The 20,475-nt window shown below is 38.2% G+C and overlaps 1 protein-coding gene across 6 annotated transcripts in view; it reads right to left on the minus strand.

The window, feature by feature from the left end:
* Positions 1–20,475, minus strand: part of Poc1b (POC1 centriolar protein B) — an 86,614-nt gene that overhangs the window by 47,992 nt on the left and 18,147 nt on the right. For all 6 annotated transcript variants that reach the window (XR_778199.3, XR_778201.2, XR_002025011.2 and 3 more), the window contains exons 3-8: positions 19,943–20,050; positions 19,703–19,818; positions 18,406–18,539; positions 16,399–16,467; positions 15,287–15,439; positions 8,268–8,348 (exon numbers count right to left, since the gene is read on the minus strand). Coding sequence is in view for 1 of the 6 variants with exons in the window: in XM_010613315.3 (XP_010611617.1) it covers positions 8,268–8,348; positions 15,287–15,439; positions 16,399–16,467; positions 18,406–18,539; positions 19,703–19,818; positions 19,943–20,050 (661 nt within the window). In the remaining 5 variants the exon portion in view is untranslated. The remainder of the gene's footprint in view (positions 1–8,267; positions 8,349–15,286; positions 15,440–16,398; positions 16,468–18,405; positions 18,540–19,702; positions 19,819–19,942; positions 20,051–20,475) is intronic.

Genomic DNA, 20,475 nt, shown 5'->3' on the forward strand with positions numbered 1-20,475 from the left:
TTCAAAAGCAAAAATTGGACTTGGAAATTGTCTCTTTCCCATCTTAATATTTGCTCTCCTCTTTCTATTTTAAAGATTGTAGTGGAAAAATACATTCATATATATAAAACATATTTTCAATCTCTACATGGCAGGAGAGCTGTAAAAATATCACCCCCATTTACTTATTATATTTCTTAACTTTTAAAATGCCTTTGACAATTTAATTACTTCTCATCTTACAATTTTAGAGAGGGTGCTTTTAGAATATTTGTTGACTGTTAGGAAGAATTCATCTTCTACCCCTGCTAAGCACCTTGGAATTCACTACCATCTGAAGTTAAGACCAACGACAGTCTCTTAAGGAAAGAAGAGTCTTTAAATTGAGGGAAACAGCAGCTAGGGAGTCCCCTGGCCCGGGGTGGCCTGGATCTGACCAAGGCCGGAGAGCATTTCCTCCCAAACCCTCACAGCAGGGGGGAGGACGACAAAGGTGAACCCCTGAGCCAGTGCTGGAAGACACCATCAGCATGGCTCTTTCCTAAGGTTAGGAAACAGCCACAGTCACAAACACCTCCTTTCAGAAGTTATATGCGACACTTACAAGTCGGATGCAGCCTTATTAGCTGCTGCAAAGCTTAAAGACTCTAAAGCGCCTCACCTACCCCAGCTAGCAGACTCTGCACCGCAGGAAAGTCAGCATACAAAAGAAGAGGAAGCAGGAGGTTTGGGCAACATGGTTTTTATCAACTTTTCTAGAAAAGTAAAGGGGGAATTGGGGACAATCAATTGCATATGCCATTTTATACTTTGAAAGTTAAAAATTTTAGTTTTGAGACATTTAAGTTTGCATACGCTGTGTTCTTTCAAGTAAGTCTTTCCAAATCTTTGCTTATATAAGCAGTTAGAACTGAAATAACTCTGAACTAGTTACGCAATGTTGTCTGGTAACCAGGATGCACTGTTGCCACAACAGCCACAGAGGCATTCTTTCTGTTTCTGCAAGTCTACTCTTTGGGTCTGTCAATACATTAATATTTTTCAGGTAGCATAGAACATGTGACAGTCTCCGTGAAAGCCAATTGATCTTTCTCTTCTTAAAATAGGTGAATACAAAATTCTTTCCAAAAGAAAACCAATGCACTTTGCTGAAAATTGCAAATCTAAATGACATTTAGGAAGGAGTACACTTACAGAAATGGCAGAGTTATCTCTTGTACCGATTTAGCCGATCGCTTTTCCTGATCCTACAACCTAAGACGAGAGGAAAACCATGATTCTTTTCCTTTCAGCAGTTCCTCTGCCCAAACTGGCAGAGCCAGAAGATATTCTCAGCTGCCATTAGATTATTCAGGGATACACCTTACTGTCCCTGGGGAAAGGAGATAGGGAATCCCACAGCTGACATTCAACCTGTCAGGAAATCCTCTCGGCTCTGCCTTCAAAATAAATCTACAATGATCACTTAGCACCTTCTCTCCTGCCTCGCCCTGGGTCAAGCAGTAAGGCCTTAAGGCTGATTATTTCATTAGCAATCTAATTAGGCTCCCCCCCCCAGCCTGTTTTCACACTGCAGCGGAGTGAACGAACCTCTTAAGGCCTAAGTCAAATCATGTCTGTCCTCGGAAGAAAACCCTCTGGTGGCTCCTTTGTCACCCTAGATCGGGACTGTTATCTCTGCTCCTGTTCCCCTGGGGGGTCCTTCCTAGGTGGCCACTTGACTTGCTCCCTTCATCCTTACAGTTTTTTATTCAAATGTCACCCTTCACGCGACTCTGGGTCACCACACCCATTATCTAAAACTACAGCCTCTTATTCTCTTTCCTTCCATCTTCAGTGCTTTTTTTTTTTATATTGAGGTTATTGGTACAATCTAGGTATATAATACAGTTACATTCATCATTGGGATCCTGTACCTTTACATAATAGGTCTTGATTCTCATTTTTCCCCTTGTCCCTGCCCTCCCTTCACCCCCTCCTCCCCTCCCCATTTACAAACACTTTATTTCCATTTTTTGTTTCTCATATATTTTTCCTCTCCCTTATTACCTTTCCCCCACCCTTCCCACTTTCCTTACACCTTTAGCCCTTTACTTCCTATTTCACATTATTAATTGTCTCATTAGGATCCTGTGTACTATTATAGTTTTTCAAACCAAAGAAACTATTCGGTATTTCAGTTAAAGAAATCTCTGTATGAACATTAAAAATAGGGAATCCTAAAATAAAACTAAAAAGGAAAGTAAAAGAGAAAAGGCAATGATGTAACATCAAAATAATCCTTAATTCTGGAGATGAAAATGGTCCCTGAACATATTTAAATTGCTTCTCGCTCTCCATGTGACAGGAGCCCAGAAAAAAACAGGGGTAGCAATCTGAATCTTCAGTGTTTTTTTACCTTTGTGTTTTTTGCTTCACTATACTACCAAGTTTATTTTTTTAATCTGTAAACTGCCCATTTCCCTGACTAGAAAGTGGAATACAGGCTTCTCAGGGGCCGATGTTCTTTTGTTCATTTTTTCCCAACATGTGATTCGTGACTGGCAGAGCAGTTATTTAACAAACCTTTACTGGGAGACGCGTGTGTATAAGAGTGTGTTCCCAGCCTCTACCCATTTGCCATTTGCTGAGTTATGCAATGTAAAGATGCCCCAAACTAGACGGTGCACCTGTATTGTCATGGTATGTTATTTTCAGTTTCTTCAGAGGCATCTATTTATACTTTGCTTTTCCTTTCTGGAAGCATCTTATCGAAATTATGCCCGTTTCTGTCAGAGTTCTCATCAGACTTTCTCATAGAGAGGTTCTTAATTAACTTTTTGAATACTCTCATTAACAACCTTTCAACTGTAGTCCTGTACAGTTGGCAGAAGTGTCCCCAGTCAATCTGTACTTGTTCCTTATGTGGGTTTCTGCCAGCCGAGGGTGTTTCTGGAAGCTAGGCATCGCCCAGACACCCCCTTAGCCTTTCACCGGATACCTTCATGCACAAGGCTGTACTCGGATGGCTGGAGTAACAAAAGACTCCCTGTCCTTAGATTTGTTTTCCTATAATGTAATTATTTGTTCTCAGTTTATTTAAAAAATAATTTGACCTGAATAACTGCCCCTAATTTAAAGAAAGCGACAGACATTAATACTCTACATAGTTGCCAGGATAAAGATGAGGACACTGTGTCACCTCTCTGAGAAGGATTCATGTTTGGAGCATCAAACGAACAATAGCAGGATTATCAACTGGATTTTGCTCAGTTGTAGGAAAACAATAATAAATAAAATACATCAAAACCTAAGAATATAATTTATCTAAAGGTAAAGTTTAATAGTCCCAGAGAATTTTGAAATAGTTTTTGATTATAATAAAGCACAAAACTTACACACACATATCCCATATATCTATATCTATATCTATATCTATATCTATATGGGGACACACACACACACACACACACACACACACATATCCCTTTGGGAATGGGAGTGGAGAAGAGGTTAGAAACACCCCTCGTAGCCACACTACACATCAATGCTAATACGAAGTGTTTTGTTTTGGGGGGGGATGCTAGGGACTGAACCCAGAGACTCACTCTACCACTGAGCTACATCCCTAGCCTGCCCTAGGCTAGGTGACAGAACCTTGGTCTGATTCCAACTCAATTAATGAAAACACTGAAAGGCTCAAATGGAATCTTGAAATTGATAATCTTTACAAAATTAGTATGGCATGTAATAAGTTACTTAATCAAAATAAGGTTTCAGGCACTTGAGAAGATTAGTAATTTTAAACTATATCTATATTATAGCCAATATATCCTTTCACAGAAAGTTTTATTTTATTTTTATTTTTTTGAGACAGGGTCTTACCATGTAGTTGAGACTGACCTGGAACTCACTACGTAGCCCAGGCTGGTCTGGAACTCACAGCGATCCTCCTGCCTCAGCCTCCCGAGTGCTGGGATTTCTGTGCACCACCACGCCCGGCTCACGGAAAGTTTTTAAATCAAGTTTAAAAGGCAGGTTGATAAGACATGAGCATAGATAAGATATAGTAAATTTAGGTCTCAAAATCATCCTGAATATAATCCAAATGAGAGCAGAAAGAGAAGCCAACTATTTCTTGCACCATATATAAACTGTTTTTATTCTTCTGTAATATTTGACAAATTAGGGTTTGCAGAGTAATCTTTTATGTCCAACCTTGATGAATGAGCTTCTAAGGTATAGTTTTTCCAGTCTGTTAAAAGAAAAACAAACTCCCAAAAGAAACAGTAACCCTAATAGCAAAACTGTCATTAAAACTGCTCTTTGTTGTTCTTTCCAAAATTTATCTGGGCTTTTACATCAAAATCACATGAAACATTCACAACAAAAATATTTAGTGAAAGTAAATATTCACACCAAAGTAGAAACAAATCTCTTTTATGGTCAAGTCTGATTTGTCAGCCAGAAGCAGAAGGAAAACAGTCAATGTAGAGACCACAGATTAGGAAACAATGGGAAAGCAAACAGTTAAAAATTAATCTCACAAGCTTTCTAGTCAATGATCTATCTTGCATCTAAAGGAAAGATACATACAATGAAAACCTTGAAGAGCCCTTTACAGATGCTCTATAAAACTCAAAGGGCTTTATTAGCATCTGCATCTTCAGAATGCACTGGTAAAAACCATGCTGGAGGCAAGCAGTCATGGTACTGATTGATTATAAAAGAATCTACCTGTCCCGTTAGGATCTTGAGTGCTATTTTAGTTTTTCACACCAGAGAAGCTATTCTGTATTTGCATATGTGTGACTTATTTATTTCACTTAGGAGTATATCCTCAAACTGTACCCATTTACCTACGAATGAATCTACTTTCTCATTCTTTATGGCTGAGTAATATTCCATTTTATAAAAAAAACCCACATCTTCTTTATCCAGTTTCCAACTGATGGGCAAATGGGCTGTTTCCAAGTTCTAGCTATTACAAACTGTGCTGCTATAAACATGGGTGTGCATATATCACTGTGATATGATTCTTTCAATTCTTTTGGAAAGATACCCAGCGGAGGGATGGCTGGGTCAAATGGAACCTCTAGTCCCAGCTCTTTGAGGTATCTCCATATTGATTTCCACAGTGGTTGCACCAGTCTGCACTCCCACCAACAATGGAGAAGGGTTCCTTTCTCCCCACAACCCTGCCAACATTTGTTATTGTTTGATTTCTTGATAGCAGCCATTCTTTGTGGGCTGAGGTGAAAGGTGTAGGGACTGTGAGAAGGATAGGGAAAGGGGAATAAGGGAAAAGGAAAAAGATATGAGAAAATGTAAAACTGGAATTAAAGTGTTTGAAGGGGTGAGGGGAGGGGAGGGTGAAGGGAGGGTGGGGACAAGGGGAAAAATGAGAACCAAGACCTGTCAGGTAAAGGTACAAGATCCCAGTAATGAATGTAACTGTACTGTCTACCTAGAATGTACCAATAAATTCAATTAAAAAAAAAAAAGAATCTACCTGGATGGGACTTCATTAATCTAATCCCAAAACTACTTACAGTAAACAAACTTCAGTTTCCTGTGTTTCTTGTTAGCTTGCTTTATTTTATACAGCAGCAAGTATGCAACTCAACTTAACTAAACTTAAAGTTATCTTAACGTTAACTTAAAGTTATCTAGTGGAACCACATAAAGTGACTGACATTAGACTTGTTTCTGTTAGAAAATGACAATTTCATATAATTCAACCTAATATTAGGCCTTCTGTGGATAACTATATTTCTCAAACTTATTCTGTTTTCTAACACAACAGCTAAACTTGTTGAATGTTCACCACACATAATTGTCACCTTAAATTCTCACATAACCATATTCCTCGAGTTAAAGTCCTAAAATGCAGACTAGCTGATGCTGGCACATCCGGGTTAGTCAAAAGACACCTGGTCCCTTGCTAAGTGGCAGTTATGCCCAACTCCCTAACACTCTCTATGAAGAATATGAGAATTCTTCAGATCACAAAGACTGGCAGAGGATTAGTACTAAAAGGGAGAACATGTCTCAAAAGATAAAAAAAAAGCCCTGTAGAGATCCTCTTTCAGGAATTACTCAATAATCAGGAAACACTCAAATTTAGTCTACTGATTCCCTCACAACATGTGACAGGTCTTTTGTTTCCTTTCTCTACTAGGCAAAATCCCCAACTCAGTAGGATTTGTACATTTCAGTGGCTGCATTTTGAGTAATTCACCGAACATATGCACTGCAGACCTACTTCTAAATCAAGTACTGTGGCCAGTTTTAGATATCTAATTAATTCTGAATTACTAGGGCTCAGGACCTTTACACTGAGCTATACCCCCAGCCTATCTACTTATTTATTTATCATTTTTGAGAGAGTCTCATTGCTAAATTGTGCAGGCTGGGCCCACTATGAAAGTTCTCCTGCCTTGTGCTCCCGCAATGCGAAGGTTGCATGTGTGTGCCATCATGCTCGGCTTCAGCTTTTCATTCAGTGCAGCATTAATGCAAAAACGCTGGTAAAGAAGACCACAGTGTGGCTTGGGTGCTGTTACGAGAGAGTCTTCCTTGGACAATGAGCCTCTTGATTACATTTTTTTAAAAAAATTTTGAGACAGGGTCTCACTAAATCTGTAGTGGGTTGACTAATAGTCAACGCGCAACGCCCAGCTGAACTGAATCAGCGTGGTCTGGGCGTGGAGGATCCACCTGAAGACTGAGTTTACCAATAGCCATAAAAAGAGCACTGGAGCGGAAGGTCCAGGCCTGCTGATTTTCTAGGAGACGCTTTCTGCAGATGGTTCTCCTGACGGGAACTATGTTGCTCTGGTTGGAGGAAGAGCTCGGAACTGCGCTTTCACTGGGAATGGCGTCAGCTTTCATCAGCGGAGCTGCGCTCTTTGCCGTGAGCGTCGGCTCCCGACTCCACTGTGACCCCTCAGCCTGGCGGCACAGACCCTTCCTCTCATGACCACGGGTTTCCCGGCTTCCCCCACCGGCCTTTAGCCTTCCAGGTGCAGATCCTCCATATGCACGAGCAGGAGGCACTGCCGTGGGCTCCAGGCCCCTGGCTGGACTGGAGCGGGACGTGGCCTCGGACTCTAAGCCTCAGCTGGACTGGTGTGGGACGCTGCTGGGGTCTAGGGCCTCAGCTGAATGTGTTGGGCCTCTAGTGTGTGGTTAATCTCTTGTACGCCTTGCATTTGACTCTTCGGGTAATTATCATAAAATAACCATGAGCCGGGGATTTAGCTCAGTGGTGCGGCCGCCTGCCTCACAACCACAAGGACCCAAGTTCGATCCCTGGTACCAAAAAAAAAAAAAAAAAAACTTAACGTATTCGCTTGCCAAATCCTGCTGACTACAACAAAATCACTAAGTTGCCCAGGCTGGGCTTGAACTCGTGATTCTCCTGCTTCAGTTTGCCCAGTGCTGAGACTACATTCATGGGTCCCTGGAAATGAAACACACTTGGCATTTTGTTTTTGCCACTCAAACACCTCCTGAGATGAAGGAGCTTTCTTTGCTGTAGGATTAACTCTGACAGGACCCTTAACAATTAGAGTATTTTCCAGGATAACATAGACTCACGATGGATTAGTCCATCACAGAATTCTACAGTAAATACTGTTTTTGAGATCAATTAGAGTTTGTAATGTTATTAAAAACTTACCCAAACTATTTAACTGAAAGGACACGAGGACTGCAGTGTCTCTAAAGGCCACACTGTTCTTCCCATTTGTTTTTACAACCAGCTTTGCACCCGGCAGCATGACTGGCCATGGCAAGAACTTGAAAAGATTAAGTAAACTTCTAAATTGAAGGCTAAAACTTTCAGCCTTTGAACACCAAGTTTTATAAACAAAATTATAAGCATCAGAAATATTTCTTAATCTCTGGTCAACCCATCAAGACATTAACAAAGGGAAACAGATGACTGCTATTCCTATAGTTTCTAAGCAGAAGTCTAGAAGTTGACATCTCCGGAAGACAAAAAGCAGGAAACACGTCCTGCAGCAGCACGCGGAATGTCACGTGGGTGGCGCCTCATTAGACCAGGCAGAGGGTCCAGATTAGCCGGAGCTCCTAGCACTTCCAAGTGAAAACTTGTTTCAGAAATTGGCGCTGCTCCGCCTTGTGGTTGTGTAGATGTATTACAAATATGGCTGTACAAGGTCTTTCTATGTATGTTAAAGTACTACTTTAGCGCACATTTTCTCCTTTTCCTCACACACTTTTCAAGGAAATAGATGGTGCCAAGTAATTAAATACCACCCGGATGTTAAAAAAAAACTTACTGTGGTAGAATCAAAAGAAAAGATGTCTACAACAGGAGGAGAAGAAATCTGCAAATCAATTACCTCAAGCTTTGGATTAATCTGTGAATACATAAAAAAATTAATATGACATTTTCATACCATAAAAAATGAATAATATTTATGAAAATCTAATCCTAATATATCCTAAAATTAAAATATATTGCTATAGTTATTAACAGATACAAATTAAATATATCTAAAATATTAACCTACCAAATCAATCACTGTGTGAGGAAAGAATTATGACAAAGTTGAATTTATTTCAGGAATGAGAGATTATTTTTACATTAGAAAAAAAAATCAAAGTAATTTACTTATAAAGAAATATTTAAAAATAAAATGACCCACCTCAAAAGATGCAGAAAAAAATCCTAGCCAGTTTATTAAGACAGAAAAGGAAATAAGTAAGATGAAAGAACTAGAAAAGAGAAAATAAAGTGCCCTTTATATATAAAATGTTTACTCATAGAGAAATCCCCAAAATGATATTGCTAACTCACTAGAACTTGTAAAGCATTTAACAAAATTTGCTAGATTTCAAATCTCTCCTCAAAATCAACTGTATTTCTACATTCTACCATAGTTAGAAAATGTAAATCTTAAGAAGACATTATTTACAATACCATAAAAGTTAAAAAATAGAACAAAAATGCAAAGATCTGTAAGACCTCATGGGGGAAAAAGTATGAAACTTGTGTTGACGCTAAAGAAAGCTCCAGTAACAGAAAGCTGTACCACCAAGAGCACAGAAGATCACTGTACAAATGGAAAATACGTGCAGCAAAGACCAATGGGAACACAAATTAATAAGGGAAAACTGATTTGTAGTTGAGATTACTACATGGATCCCTGATGAATACTACATAAAAGGCTAAGTAGTGGATGAAGTAGAAAGCTAAATGTCATGCTAAATCCACAAAGTAAGTTAAATGCGTAAGAGTATCTTCATAACCAGAGGTTGAGAAATACAAAACGGTAAAAGCAAAGCCTTTAAAAGAAAAAGATATATTTGGTTACATAAAAGTTCAGGATTTCTCCTTAATAATGGACACCACAAAATGAATAATCAGACATAGAACAGGAAGAGATGTTAGATTTTTTGTTTTGTTTTGTTTTTGTTTTTGGTACTGGGGACAGAATTCAGGATCTTGCACTTGTGAGGCAGGCAGCGGAACCACTGAGCTAAATCCCTGATCAGGAAGAGATGTTACATCTCAGCTATACAAGAAAAGTCAACAAACAAATGTGAAAAGAAAAGCAGCCCTAAGGAAAAATATGATATAACTGAACACCTATCAGTTATTAAGTATATGAAGAGATGCTCAGAAGTATTAATAATGAAAAAAGTAAAAATTAAAGGAAAATACCATTTAAAACCTACCAGATTGCAAAAACAAGAAAATTTAACAATACCAAATTGCTTATACATTATTTATAATAGTAAACTCTTTCCTCTAAAACTGGAAATACTCAAATGTCTGTTAGTAGTGACGGACTGTAGGAACTATAACTGTGGTAAATTCATTTGAATATTATATAGCAGGGAAAAGGAAATCTACAACATGAGCAGATAGATTCAGAATTCATACACACAAATGTCAAGATTTCAATGTTAAATCAAACTGGAAGTTACAGAACAATATATTTGATATGAAGTTCAAAATCACTGATTCAAAGATAGAAAAAGTAAAGATTACCTAGAATGATGATTAACTCAAAAAGAGGTAATTGCAAAATTCAGAGACTCAAAACATAAAAAATAACATTTAAATGTCAAAAATGCAATAACTAAACAAAGAAATGGCGGGACTTTTTATCCAATGAACAGTACCAACAATAAGAATACTGATGAGCCTCAGAGAGGAGCCTGCTGACCGCTTAGACAGTGAGAAAGGCTTCCTATGGATGACATGGCTGAGTATGATTCCTCACAAAATTTTTTTTTTTTAGAAAACAAGAAGAGATGAGGGAAAGAGCCTTCCTTAGCAGAGGCAGAAAGCCAACATGGCACTTTTGCACAGGAGCAGAGCAGAGGCAGTTACAGAAGCTGGCCAGGGTCAGACTAGGAAGCACGAAATGCAGTTGCTCTAAAGTGCACTCCCAGTGGCTGTCCAGGGTCTGGTGCGGGCTGAGCTGAGGGAAGACGACAGAGGAAGTGCTCACTGTGCATGCTGGGTGGAGGTGTAGTTTTAGAAACAGTTAGGAACTTTATTATTGACCAGCCAGATGCCTAGAGGTCGAGGTACACCTGCCCAGGAAGTGCCACATGACAGTAAAGGAGGGTAAATCTGTGCAAAGGGACAGGGGACAGTTAGCCCAGCTAGCCAACACCTTTGCTTCCTTCCAGCTGCTGTTCCACAAAGCAGAAAACAAAACAGCCTCCTCTGGTTTGCTCGGAATCTGGAGTTAAGGAAAAACAAAAAAAAGAAAGAAAGAAAAACAAAACCAAGCAATCCCAAAAGACCTGAGGGTGACTTACTGTCCTTCCAATCTTAGGCTAGCTGTCCAGAGGGACTGCTGGTGGATATTTTTTCTCTTGTATCTACTGCCACCTAGTGTAGATATGAAAATGTTTACCAATGAAAATAAAGTTTGGTTTCACCATTGGAAATTTGAATTTCTCAAAAGAAAAAAAAAATTAAATGACATGGAAAGAACAAATAAGTATCTCTCATTTTAAAAATCTGGGTATTATATACATATAAAAACTCCTAATGTAACAGTATTTTCATGCACTGTGGCACCAGTTGCTGCTACATAAGTAGAGTTGCAGCAAACACAGTGAGATGTCCTGTGAGAGGCTGAGTTCTCGCCAGCAGAAAGAACAAGGGTGCATGGCTGGGACCCTGTGTGGCTTCAAAGGCCCCAGCCCCGCCCTACAGCCCACTCTGGGATTCTCAGACCCCTCACACCGAGGAGGCCCTGAACATCAGCAGCTGTGCTAACCCACCCACTGGCCTCCCCTAGACTGCAGCTTCTGAAGGGCAAGGCATGTGCCCACTGTGTTCACCGCTGAGTCCTTGAAGCGGGGACCGTGCCTAGGGCATGGGTACTGCCACATCTGTTCACAGGATGAAAGTTAACGCTTGTTATACTGAAATACAGCATTCCATCAGAGTGGTTAAAAATACAGAATGAAAGCAGAATGCCTGGGTAAAATCTAGCGCTGACACTTGCTAGATTTAACTTACATATGCCTCAAGGAGGATAAAAATGGTACTTCTACAGAAACTTTGACATGTTAAATAATTTATGTAAAACACTTAGAATATTTATCATGTAATCTATGAAGGCCATTTACTGAGGCCCAAAACAGTATAAGCATATATCTCAGAATTAAAATACAAAATACCATTTTTATCCAAAATGGTAATGATTTAAGACTGAAGACTTGAGATAAAACTGTATCCCAGTTTGAAGACTTAAAGTGATCAGTTGTAGTTTTTCACAGTGACTCATCATCAGATATTTTACAAAATAATATTATACAAATATTTGGTTAAGTTAAAGGATATGTTCCTTTCTGTGGAGTATCATACAAAGTTTCATGTATAAATTTATAGATTAAGATAATCTCAAATGGCCATTATACCTCAAACACCATCAAACAATTATTTTATTAATAAATACTACTAAACTAGTATCTTTTCTTATAATATTCTGCAATTCCCCCAGAATAGCTATTTTTATGCCTTACTGTCACCAAGATCTATCACTGTCCCTTAGAAGGCCTTAATGTCCTCTTAAATACACAAAATGGGAAGGGACTGTGCAAGAAAAGTATCATGCACATATATTAAATTGTTCTTCTAAAAGGAAAATATGGTTTTCTCTGGGCTAGGACAGGGCATCCAGCTTGTGACAGTATGAAGACAGTAAGGTCAGCATGAACTAGTGACATATTGGAGGACATCGTGGGCTGGGTTAAGCTCTCCTGTGTAAATACTGAGCTTCTTCCAAAGGACGAGGAGAAGGAAGAAGATGAGCAGGCGGAGGAGGAGGAGGAGAGCATTTTGTTTTCAGTGTTTTTAATTAACATAGAGTATCCAGGCCAGGAACCAACCAAGACTCTGTAGATGGACAGATGGGCCCGCAGAAAGGACACAGGAAGGGTCTGTTTCACACACAGCAGTACCTTATTCCACATGGACTTCTCATGTACTCTAAACAGCAACTGGTTCTGTCCATGAAGGAATTACTAATTTATTTATTTATTTATTGGTACCAGGGATCGAACTCGGGTCCTTACACTTGCAAGGCAGGTGGAGGAACCATTGAGCTAAATCCCTGGTCCTAAGAATTACTAATTTACACATTTAGTCTTCTGGTGCTTAAGATCTGAGACTCTGAAGGATTCTCCACCTCCAAACAAGCAAAGTACTTAAAAGGCTGTCAAGTGTGTGGCTTCTGTAAAACATCAAACAATTTCATCCAGAAGATTGAGAGTAAAAAGTCAAATGAGCCTCATAGAAAACAAAATATAAATCATAGGAAGGCTATCTTGCTTCAAACTCAGGAAACAAACACTCATGATTAACACACAAAGAGAGAAAGTAAAAGAAATCACTTCACTTAGATGCTATTTATTCCACATATTTTAATAATATTTCTTTTCTTTAAATCATGAATACTTAAAAGTTTTTGCAGTTTCTAAATGTTTCCGAAATAGCACATGTAAGCTCACGTTCCTTAAAGGCCAATTAGATCCATTTGTACCACCAGTGGTTCAAGCTGGCAGGGATGTATTAAACTTTATACCTTTGCTTTATTAGGAGATTTTTTTAAAAAAAATGAACAACTGTTCATTTGTTCAAATGTAGACTCTTTCTCTCTGGTATTTCATACCACAGGATGTGATAGTGTTTTACAAAAACAAGTCACACTATACACCTAATTTAGGTAACCATGAGTGCTAACAGATAATTTAAACTGAGTATGAGTTTCATTTCCTCAAAGCCACAAAAAAAGAAGTCAGCAACAATGCCCAGCATTTAGTACAGTGTAAGAGACCTCTAATTCTACAATGAAAAGTTGGTTTTTAATTGAATTTTTAAGTGTGTATGTGAACAATACAATCGAGAGTGGCTGTGAACAGCCTGGGTCATCCTGACCTAGCAATACAAAGCATCCTGCTGGTTTGACGGCTTCTTGGCTATACAGTCAAAGAGCTACTTACACAACTTGTTGACATTTTAAAGAAAGTCTAGTTCTCTTAAATGAGCTGAAGCTGACAGTAAGTCACAGAGAAAATGATTCGAGACTCTCTGCTGTGGTAGCTGGCGTCATGGAAATACCACTGAATTAGGACCAGGAGAACAGGCTCGGCCGGCAGTGCTGCACCCACCACTCTGTCAGGGTGCTGAGAGGACGACAGGGCCACAGGAATCTCCTCATGAAGCCCCACCAGCCACAAAAGTGTGAAAAGAAAAAATACCAACAGCCGGGAAAAAAACCCAGCTTTGGTTACACAAGAAAAGAATAATCAAGTTAAAACATTTTTCACATGTGTTTTATATAAATATATGTGATCACAGGAGATCAACAATACACTTATAAAATTGTAGAAACTGAAGAAAAATGTGATGAATGTGTTATATTCCTTCTTTCGAAGAATAAAAGAAAAAGTGAAGATTTAATAAGTAGCACAAAAAGAGTAGTAAAGCACAATAGTCAATACCTTAGAAGAAACGGAATACTGTCAAAAGTAAGAAGTGATAAAAATTATGGCAAAGAACTGAAAATCAACACTATCAAGGAAGAACCATAACAGAAATCCCAAGATATGGCTGGATTAAACAAAAATGTAAAAATAATCCAAACAATGTAAAAAGAGAAAAAAAGAGATACATATGTACACATGGACAGTCTGAGACTAATGAAGTGCCTGAAATAATAGAAAAGACCAAGACAAAGCAAACCAAACTTAAAGAAGTGATGGGTAGGTGGCACGGAGACCACAGGAAGGAGGTTCGGGACACAGCTGGAATAGTGAATGAGGCTACCATGCATCTTCACTTAGGAGTAAGTCTCAAGAGCTCAGAATACATCCTCTGAAAGCAAAGCTCCACAATGACAAACAAAAAAATCAGATAAACAGATAAACAGGGAATAATTTCTTATATCAGCTCTTAGGAAAGGGTTTAAGAAGAATCAAACAAAATGGTAACCAATAGGCTAACACCAGCTAAGTACCCAGCAAAGATGAAATTCTCTTTGAGGAGAGAACACTTAAAGCTACAAGACTTAAGGGAATTTGCCAAGAAAACCTACAGTTAAGTGGGGCATGGTAGCACATGCTGTAATCCCAGCACTCTGGGAGGCTGACAGGAGGACTGCAAGCTCAAGACCAGTGTGAGCAACTTAGTGAGTTAAGAAGACCCTGTCTCAAGAAAAGGGGTGAAGGGATAGCTGGGATGTAGCTCAATATGAAAGCCCTGGGTTCAATTCCCAGTGCTGTAAAAAATCAAGGCAAAAACAAACCATGAAACTCCTATAGTTAACTAGATAATATATCTAGATATATATGTAAGCAAGAAATAAAGTAGACTGTTATTAGATTTAAAGACTAAATCTTTTCTTTTTAATGTTTATAAGAACAGTTTTTGCTGTGAAAGTATTTCAAGATACCTATTTCAATAACTGCGCTAAAAATCCTTTCCTTTTAGTATTGTTCTCATGACATTCATCATGCAACCACCCTAAAAACAGCTAGCGTACAAAGCTGGTTGAGACTTCAGAGTTACTAGAGGCCTTTGATTTAATTTCTTATTTCCTATCCCTGTCAATACAATTTCTTAGCTTTACTTCTAGGCCTTCAAGAAGTGAATATAAAAGGCTTTTAACATTACACATTACTGTATGCACACAGTTTCATTTTATTAGTAGAAACAACCAACTTTGTCAATGTGCTGCTGTTTTAGGGCAGGACTAAATTATATATACTTTTAACAGTCCATATGTATATAGAAAAGTAGGATAAATATGTATAAAACACTCACTTCGATAGTCTCAATTTTTCCCTCATGAGGATGTGGTGTCCTTGGATAGATATCCAGAAGGTGTGGTGGTGAATCAAAATGCAGTCGTTTGAGATTTCTTTTGTTAAGATCTTTATAATGCAATGTATCAAAGTTAGTCCTCCATAATAAGACCTATAGAAAGTCAACAATGTTGGTATTTATTGACTTGCATGAACAAACAACAGAATTGACTTTTAAAAAATGAATATACAGACTCACCCCTTAAAGTAGTCAGAAAGGCTTCACACAAACATATATATATATATATTTCAGTAATGTTACTGGGGCACTCGATCACTGAGCTACATCCCTAGTCCTTTTATTTTTTTAAGACACGGCCTTGCTGTATTGCCCAGGCTGGCCTTGAACTTGTGATCCTCCTGCCTCAGGCTCCAGAGTAGCGGGATTATAGGTGTATACTACCACACAGGCTGAACATCTACTTTATTCAATAAATCTATGCAATCCGAGCACTCTGGGAGCTGAGACAGGAAAAATGCATGTTCCAGTCCAGCCTGGGTTACTTAGCAAGACCGTGTTTCAAAATACAATAATAGTAAGGGGCAGGGAGTTAGCTCAGTGGTGCCACTGCCTGCCTTGCAAGTGCAAGGTCCTGAGTTCAAACCCGGTCCCCCCCCCCCACAAAAAAAAAGAATAAATGAATAAATAACATAAGTCTGGCTCTGGATGACTTTTGGTTATTTTGAGTAAGTGCAGATTTGCCTCAAATGATTTAAATTGGCCAACTTTAAGAAGCTTAATATTTGAAGAAACAAGATATACAGATAAAAAGAAATAATTCAAATAAAAGAGCTATTCCCTGAAACTGGATATTAAGTAAGTATGAGTTTCGTGTATAATTAAGGGCAAAAATGAGCAAAAGAAAATAATTCCTGAATTAAAAAACTATTTGAACTGGAAATAGTTCAGCTGTCAAACAGCAGACTTTCTTTCACTAAAACAAAATATAAATGCATTGATAATCATCTAAACATATGCAAACTGGCTGGTTATAAAAATTTTAGCTGAGGTCAAAGATTCCTTTATAAAAGTCAAATTTCAAATCAAAGAGAGTCAAAAGGTGTACAAACCTGTGTATCTGCACCTCCTGATGAAAACAGCTCTCCACTTTTTGAAAATTCAACACTAAAAACAGGTCCCTAAGATATAATGGGAGACAAAACACAAGTAGTTAGTGGCCTTTCTCATGGCCAAAAGGACTATGAGTATCAATTTTCCACCCTAACTTATGTATACTACTTATGCACTAAGACTGATAAAACACATCTATCTGCTAGCAACTGATGCTAGCAAAGATAATCAAAGAACCAACCCCCTTATATTAGAACACAAAGATATTAAACAAAAAAAAGGAATACTTGTACTAAAAAATCAGTAAAAAAAAATAAGGTTTTTCTCCTTTAAAGAAGTTTGTGCATGTGGAGACTGGTAATAATTTCTGACTTTCTGTATTCAACCAATCAACTATTAGCAGGAACTGAATGGTGATTATGTAGGTGAGGGGAGTAAGACTGTATAAACAAAGGCCACTTCCTGACCACAGCAGGCTCTACTGAGTTCTCCCATCTGAAGTTGGTAACAGCAAGCCACTAAGGAAGAAAGCTGTGATTGGTGAAAATTAGGACTACAATTATGAGAATGATGAACTGGAGAAAGAATGAATGGTTAGAGGCCAGTTAGGAAGTTACTGTGATTATCTAGGTGGGAGATAATAAGAACCTGAAATTCAATTGAGAAATTACTGTGGAGCTGTACTTGTACAAGATGCATAGCCTATAGATCAGTTTTTTCCTTTTTTGGTACTGGGGATCAAACGCGGGACCACTGAGCTAAATGCCTGGGCCCCAGGTCAGTTTTTTCAGTCAAGAGGGATCATTTCTCATCCTAAAAATACAAAGATTTGTTTATTTTTAAACTATACAAGAAAACTAACCTACACAAGAAAAGTTTTGGGGAAAACATTTTGAATTTTTCAAGTAGATCATCCCACAAACTTGGGTTATTATAGCATAGAATAGCTTCATGTCTAGACTATGAAAAGTTCCATCTTTAAGTGTAACTGTTTCCCCTAAAATATTAGGCTTGTTTTTTTCTGTTGCTTTGTATTTCTTTCATGGATATTTCAGTCCTGGGCACTCTTTTTGGTTGTGTTTACTCACACTCAATCCATATGTGTGCATAAAACTGAGCTTGTGAGTCTATTTCCGCTTCACTCTAACATTGCTACAGAACAAATGAAAAAGCAAAGTAGGAAAACAAGAAGGATATACAAAGGTAGAAAGAGCTCCTTCTCTTCAAGACCACAAAGCCCATTCTATTTCTAGATATAAACAGCTTATGCTTGGTTAAAAGCAAGTATCTACTACATTAAAAAAATGTGTTCTAAAAAATTCAAAGTAGGTTGACTAACCACAAGGGGGGAATAGTTTACACAACTCATATACATGAAAAATGTCTTATTTCGTCTTCCCCATTTGGTTCTAAATTACCAGGTGAGAAATAAGACAAAGGAATGAGCCAAAATATCAGCTTTGTTCCCAATAAAAGCTTGTAGAACATGAATGTGGCTCTTATCTCTAAAGCAAGTGGGTTCTCTAGAACTGACTCCCAGAATGAGTCACATTTAACCACGCAATCAAAGCAATACTAGGGAAGGGCAAGTCTCTGCATAAGTGGCAGCAGAGGAAGACAGCAAGGACAGGCTCATTGCCAAGGGCTACGGCCTGCCAAATTTCTCCTTCTAAATTCACCAATCAGATTAGCGAAAGGTGCGAGTGAGGGGAGTGAGCGGCTGTGTCAGTCTCCACATAAGGGATATCAGAAGTAAGAAATAAACTTAAGAAATCACCATTTCACCAGTCGGCCTGCGTTACATACTGCTGAGGGCAGCACTGTTCAATTAATGGCCACTGGAAGGCACTGGTTTTGACAAAAGTATAAAAACATACTCTTGAAGTAAAAATTTTCAGTACTAGCGCAATTTGTGCTTCATTTGGAAAAACAATTTAGGCATATCCTAAAATGGATCAAACTTTAAGCATATATTATTTAAAAAGCAAAAATCTCAATGTTAGTACCGTATGTCCTTGAAGCGTGTATATAAGTCTTCCTTCTAAGAGATCCAGAATCTTAAGTGTGGCATCTGAAGAGGCAGTGAGGAGATAATTACCCGAAGGATGGAATGATATGCAATTAACTCCACCGCCGTGAACTAATTTGCAGAAAATAAAGACAAAAATTCAAACAATTATTTACTACCACGTGATCTTTAATGCTTTGATAAACTGGTTCAATATAATTGTTTTTTTAAATCTTAAGTTTTTTTTCCTTCAGAGAACAATTCTTAATTCTAAGGATACTCTTATGTCTCATTAGCAGTATTAGTTTGAAAATTATAATCAATTAGAGGCGATAGCTCACTAAAATGAATACTTTGGTGTTCGATAGCTTGTGGGGAATCAGACTGTCATGCAAAGATAATCTTATTGACCACATAAGTAAAAAGTCTTTGGCTATATTACCAATATAATCAAGAGTCGATTACTACCAGCTCATATAAGGTATACAACCTGGCCTCAAATTTAATAAGCAATTAGGGACTTGCAGTTAAAAGGTGATGAATGTGGAGATACACATGAAGGGCTCAGGCATTCTGGTCACCGAGTTGAGAATCCATTTCTGGACATCATCCTTTCAATAGGAGGCCGTAGAGTACAGAGAGCAAAAGTTTGTTTTTTCATGCACTTTTGTCAGCAGAAAGACCAGAGTCAGTTCTATCAATTATTTGAGCAAGCTATGCTCCATACACCTCCATTTCTTTATTTTTATAATGAGGGTAATAATGATACCTTTTGAAAATCTTCTGAGGATTTAGCACAGCATCTGGCACACATTAAACACTGAGTGATAGCTATTATTACAGTTATGCGAAATAACATGAATATAATGTAAATCCAAATATAAACCAAGAAAACAATTTCACTTCCCTTTTAGTTTTAATACACATTGGCATTGGCATGGTAAGAAGTTGTTTTCTACCAGTTTTAACAATTATTTAGGTTCAAATAACTTTGTAATTCAGAATTCAGAGCCAATTACTATCCTTGAGTTCTTTTACAATGCAGGCAACCAGTGTGAAAATCCCATAGTAACTTCTTTTACCGCGGCTCTCAGTTCATATCTAAAGTTGCTTTACCTCCCTCTCCCCTCTTGCTCCTGCTGTTGATGAGAAGGAGCTAACTAGGCCCATTCTCTAGTCAGTCCAGATGCAGCTCCTGACCCCACAGAGAGAAGCAGACGACAACAATAGGCACAATCAGTCTTTCCCAGGGCAGCCATTCAATAACTGAAGTTTTTGTTAGAGGAACCATTTACCTTGATAATGCTGGAGTAATTTGTTCACTCTTATATCCCAGATTTTCACAGTATGATCAGATCCTGCTGTAGCTATGCATGTGCCGTTAGGGTTGAAGCCCACATGATTTGCAAACCTACAAAGAAAGAATAAGACAGCCTTATGTCACAATTCCATTACTCTGATTTATTTAAATTGTTCTAATGAAATGTCTTCTTAGTAAACTAACACATTCAGATGTTCAAAAACAGTGGACTTACCCTACGGAGTCTGAGAAGTTATTAACACACTGCTTATTTGTGGTATCCCAAATTTTAACAGTTTTATCCTCACTACATGACACAATTAGTCGTCCATCAGGTGAAAATCTGGAAAACAGAAGAAAAGATTGTACTTGTGACAAGCTCCTGACAACCATCACCCCACACCGCCATGGCACATCCAAGGAAGGCTGCACATACTAAGTAACAGAGGCCCCTGCTGCCACCATGCAGCCCACAACTTTAGCATAGAAAATCACACAGGCTACTAAAAAATCAAAATATGCTGTGAAGACTAATATTTCTTTTTATTCTTTTGTTCAAATAATTTAGTTGTATGGCTTCTACTCTAGGTTTATCATTCAATTCTACATTCTTTCTAAGCCAAGTATCTTGTATTTTTAAAAAGTACCCTATTTCTTCTATTTCTGTCATTTTCCAATGTTATTCAAATGATCTAAGGGAGTCTTTATTACTTATCTTACCAACTGTGTAGTGAAGTTTTGTTGTTGTTGTTTTTCCTGGTATAGGGG

The sequence above is a fragment of the Fukomys damarensis genome, unplaced genomic scaffold (genome assembly GCF_012274545.1).
Source record: "Fukomys damarensis isolate Sample0158 unplaced genomic scaffold, DMR_v1.0_HiC HiC_scaffold_15, whole genome shotgun sequence".
In the NCBI taxonomy this organism is placed as follows: Eukaryota; Metazoa; Chordata; class Mammalia; order Rodentia; family Bathyergidae; genus Fukomys; species Fukomys damarensis.